Below are 5,686 nucleotides of genomic sequence, written 5' to 3' on the forward strand. Positions count from 1 at the left end.
GTGTGTATATATATATATATATATATATATATATATGTATATTCCTGTGTCTATGTAAACTACTTGTATCTTTTGATGACAAAAGCTTGTTGAAAATTTTTAATCTTGTAATAGTTTCTTTTGCTACACATTCAAGCAATCTATTTAGATAAAAACTTTAACTGGTATGCAGAAAAAATAGTTTATTTAGAACTACAGGAGAACAATTTATATTATAAAACTATTTTGGTAGCTTTCTAAAGTAATATCTCAAATGGCAATATGGTAATTTAAACTGTTACAACCTTTTAATAATGATCTTTTAATTTATCTTATAATCTAAAAAAATGCATAGTAAACCTCACAAAACAAGTTTGTAGCTTTAGCTTATAGAGATTCATTAACAACAAATCAAAAGTTAACTTATACCAAAATTTCAAAATTATCATTTACATAACCAGAAAAACAATGAATTACCTCTATGTTTCCATTTGACATTTCACCAAGTTCCAGCTCATGATTTTCTGAATTAAGAAGTACATTCATTTCTTCTTGATCAATTTTTGTAGGAAGCGAATCATTCAGGTTCAGTTTTTCAAATTTTGAGAAAGCTGTCATTTTACTTGTAGCTTGATTTTCAAGGATTTTGTACTTGCATTTTATCAAAAGCAGCATAGCTTTAATACTAGAAAAAAAAGATAAACACAGGAACATATACATGTAACCTACAGCTTCATCTACATGTAGAGATTCTCCATACAAAACTGACTGAAAGAAAAAACAAAGAAAGCTGTTATCACTGTATTATGAACTGCAGAAAAAGCTTAGGAGCAGTTTTTTTAATCCTCTTATAATTAACTAGGCTTTTCATACTAACCCAAAGATTGAGATATCTAAAAAACATATATTAAAAAGATTAACATTTAAACTTATATATTTATTCTAATATTGCATGATATTCTAATTTTTGCTCTATGCAGTCATATTTAAAATTTTTTATAGCTGTTTTTAACCAAGGCCTGTACAAAAACTAAGGGAAGTGTTTGAAAATCAAGAAAGGGATAATATATTCTCAAGAGGAAATTTAACATTTTCCTTACCTGAATATATACTTCAGATAGATACTTACCTCTCTGCACCACTAAGAGCTAGAATGCCACATTGAAAATGGGGGGGATGGACTTGTTCTGATCAATTACATAAATGTGCTCCTCTTTGAAATAACAAATGAAAAGGAAAGCCCATGAGGTGACTTCCACTAGACCTGGGGTCACCTAGTGGAGCAACATTAGGCTGGAGACTGCATTTTTCAAGCATGGAATATTGTTCATCTAGTTATTATTATTGAGTTATTCATACACATACATTATGATTACATGACAGAGAGATTTACCAGTAAAGGATATCAGGTTATTCCAGTGCTAGTGGTAACATATTGCAAAAAAGGGATGGAATGTGAGAATGTATAGTGCAGCTAGGGCATAATGCCATTTCATTTTGTAGAAATACATGAGATAAATATTATAATGATAGATGGAGAGAGGAGGAAAACTCACCTGCATCTGAGGCAAATCCAAGTCCAACTTGGCTGAACATATTCACCAGGAAATGCTTGGGAAATATTGTATTGGGGTATCCTATACTGCACTTGCAGGAAAAACCCCAGCTCTAGATCTCAAAAGAGTGATGGACTCAACCAATTACTTACTGGGGAGGGAAGGCACTGCTTACAGAGGAAATGTTTCATAACGATATCCCCAGTAATTTGGGACTGGAGAAGGTTATCCCATGTTATGCTAAAAGAACAGGAGAGGAGGGTACCTTGCATTGGGGAGAACACTGGAGTATGTGTTAGGACATCTATCACAAGGCACAATCATCTGAAATTGGGACCAATGAGAGAAAAAGTAATGGACTACTAAGACTAAATACAGCAAGTGTGAGTCAGGTGTAAGAGTAGGACTACACCTGATGCTGTCCATATCTTTTTTTTTTTTCAGTAAAAGCAGCCTTGCAGAAAACTCCATCTCAACAATTAGAAGGTGTGGATGAGTTTAATGCATTCTATTCTCCACTGCTTAATGGCAATTTTAAATAAGTATTCCATGTGAGACAATGCTGATCACTTGGTGAGTTGCGAAGGCATCAAGCAAAAGGAACATAAGGCATAGTTCCTCATGTAACATTTGATCTAACGAGTCTTGTCTCCTTTTGTTTGTTTCCGTATTTGTTGAAAAACTTGCAATGTGTTAGAATCTGTACAAAAATCATGATACACACAAGGATGTGCCATGAAACATATGAATGACATGGAGGTGATTCAAAATACAAGTAAAACTCACCACACAAGAGCCTCTGGATAGATTGAGAAATGGTGACTAAGGGAAGGTGAAAACCAAAGGCACACAAAACTGCCCAATGATGTAAACAATTAGAGATAAATGTGCTAGGAATAGGCCACATACCAGCCTTAAGTTCTCCTCCAAAGGCTGATAACAAAAAGTGTCATAACAGGCTATGACATGCTGAAACTGGCAGAAGGAGATGCAAGAAAACATATGATCAGACTCAATTAAAAACAGAATGTGCAAGATAGTGAGTTGGCAAATCTGCCAGTTAAAGTGGGAGGGAACAAGTGACATCAGTTTCCATGAAATGAAGCAGTTTGAACAAGACAGCAACAGACAGTTCATACAGGACACAAAAGATGTTCATGATTAGACTGATTGTACAAAGATAAAACAGAAGGGAGAAATATGGTAAATAACATTTGAGGCAGCCCAAATCTTTGGAATAAAGGAGTGGATTGTAAAAATCAATCTTTCCCCAAGACAGTGAGTGCAAGAGGTGTCTAGGTATAAATATCTAAATGACAATGACCACAAAGAAGAAGAAGAAGAAAACAGTTCTTGAGAACCAAACATTAACAAGATATACCTTTATTAATAAGTCTTAAGCAATCTTCAGTTACATCAATTGTGTGTTTCATACCGTATATATACCTGTGTCTAGGTAAACGACTTGTATCCGATGTTGACAAAACCTTCACAAAATGTTTACATTTGTTACTGTGCTAAACTTGTAATAAAGGTTTCTCCGTTACCCAGTAAACCCATCTCTAAATTGTATAAGCCTACCTTATCTCAAATTATTTGATCTCGTTTCATTGAAAAGTCTGTAGCTCACAAACAGATAATTTAATGCAAGTACTTTCACAATTCATAAATGGAAGGAAAAAAAATTATTAAGCCCATATTTTTACACTACTATCATATGATAATCTAATTTTTGCTCTATCCAATCATATCTAAACTGTCTTTTAATTGATTCCATAGCTATGTTACACTAATAAACGATGAAATCACTTGATGTGGCATCATAACAAGGTGAGAAACAATGCCTGAAAAAAAACCAAAAAAACTTGAAAATAAAAAAATGGAGTATTTTCAAGGGGTGATAGGTTCTTAGCTAAAATAAAGTTTTTCTTTGGTATGGACAGAAAAAATACTAAAACAATTTGACAAGTGGGCTATTTGTTCGCAGGCAAAACTTATTGTTGTAGTGCAGAAGTGATAATTTTCCTATATTGAATATGTATTTCCAATAAGTACTTACCTCCTCTCACAGATAAAGCTATTCTCTTTCAATGCTGTCCTCTAAATGCAAAAAATTTTTTACATGCCACAAGCCTTGAACTCCCATAATCAATGTGGTTCAATTGCATCTTGCATGTAAATCATCATGCAACAACCCTTCACCAATAGGAATGCAACACACACTCCTAATGCATGTGTCTCCTTCTATTCAGTTCTACCAAACTATCATTTCGAGTTTTGGCAGAAAATGGAAGCACCAGTTTTCAGTTGACAAGTGTTAGAGGAGGTAAGTACTTATTGCAAATACAATTTCAGTATAGGAAAATTATAAATTCTGATACAGTACATTATCTCTTCTCACAGATATAGCTAGAATCCCACATTGAATGGGTGGAGGGACCAGTGCAAGGGAAAACTAAAGTATCCTTAGAAAGCATCCAAAGAACATCTGAAAAGGGGAAATCCTTGCAGTAGAGAATCATACATGGAAGACCACAATGCTTTTGTACCAGATATACTCTATGACCAGCATGAAAAAAGGTGTCACAAAACACATTCAAAAGGGAGAGAACAATGGTTGGATAGGGATCCAAATCACTTGATATGAGAATATCAATCCCTTTGATGACAGTAATGTGGGTGAGAATAAAAAAGGATGTACCCAAGATATAGGATGGCTAGGGTGTGACAGACCGTACACAGTAAATCAACTGCATTCAAAACCCAGCCACCGGGAACCAACACCCATCTGGAGGTAGGATGAGGATCATACCATCAGTAAGTCAACTACAATCTGAAACCCAGCCACTGGAAACTGACATCAATGTGGGGGTAGGAAAGAGGATCATACCGTCTTCATCTCAAGTTCAGCAAACCACAGGTAGATATCAAACCTTCTGATCTGTGAATAGGGTACATAATAGCAAAGTGATAAAATGATTTACCAATCCGGGAACATAACATCCAGATGATCAAAATAATAAAGATGTCCCTGTATAGTCAAATATCCCACTCAAAACCAATCAGACTGGAACTACCCCCAGTGCAGTAACATTCTTGAGGGATAGTGCAAGAGGAAGTACCATACTAACCTGCTTCTTTAACCATCACGATCCAAAACATGCTAACAGTGAACACGAGTCTAATTGAGTGAGGGAACAGAGATAATTGTAATACATGTGTGAGGATTTATGTTGATTGGTCCAGCTGTAAATCCGAAACCTAGCCATTGGGAACTGGCATTCATGTGAGAGTAAAATGAGGGATCCCAATTGAGGAGGGGAAATGCAATTTTGACTCCAAGGTTACAGCACCCTAAGATAAACCAATTCAGAGATGGAGCATCAGATTGGAGGACATCTTGTCATCTACAACAGCAGAACACCACCGTCCTACTCTCACCTTAACCCGATGACTACCGGTACTAACTTCCTTAGTAAGCAATGCAAGTGTGCATTTGTGAATTGAAAAAATGATAGAGTACTTATATTTTAATGGATTTCTGATTTTATTTTTATAAATAGTAGCATAACATTCAATTATTTGTACAAAATTATATTCTTTAATGAAGTTTAAAGAGGAATTTAATGAAAAAATTCCTAAAATACGTTTTAGACTGTAAATAAGCACCCTCTAAGAAGAAATGTTTTTTTAAATAATTTTTTTAAGATATTTCCTTTCACCTCAGCACTGGTTCTGCCATCTATGATCGGTATCTAAACCTTTTTCTAGTCTGTTTTCTTTATAAAACTGCGTCTGGGCGTGTTAAACCTCAGTGGTAAAATTTTTAGCCAATCCTAGTCAAAAGTATCAATTTCAGCACCAATTATTCCAATTGCTGTATCTCCCATTTGACAAATCATAGGATGATAAGGAAAGCACGTGATGAAACGTTGTTCTCTGGATTTTACAATATAAATGTGGGTGGTGCTTATTATAGTAACTGCCATTTTATGTAAAGGTTGTATTTAGTACTGGCCAATAGGGCTTTTTCTGTAAGCATTAGAACTAGAGTGACCACCAAAAGGGGTGATATAGTTTACGGACAACGTACAAAGTTCACGCTGCTGACCCCATGGTTTATTCGGCACAATAAACACAAAAATACGACT

The 5,686-nt window shown here is 35.0% G+C and overlaps 1 protein-coding gene across 2 annotated transcripts in view; it reads right to left on the minus strand.

Moving 5' to 3' along the window:
• The window catches only part of LOC106472768 (amino acid transporter AVT3C-like), a 30,326-nt gene that overhangs the window by 7,836 nt on the left and 16,804 nt on the right, over positions 1-5,686 (minus strand). For both annotated transcript variants that reach the window (XM_022401300.1, XM_022401298.1), the window contains exon 3: positions 457-664. In XM_022401300.1, the coding sequence (XP_022257008.1) occupies positions 457-664 (208 nt within the window). The remainder of the gene's footprint in view (positions 1-456; positions 665-5,686) is intronic.

This window comes from Limulus polyphemus, unplaced genomic scaffold (genome assembly GCF_000517525.1).
Source record: "Limulus polyphemus unplaced genomic scaffold, Limulus_polyphemus-2.1.2 Scaffold5594, whole genome shotgun sequence".
Classification (NCBI taxonomy): domain Eukaryota; kingdom Metazoa; phylum Arthropoda; class Merostomata; order Xiphosura; family Limulidae; genus Limulus; species Limulus polyphemus.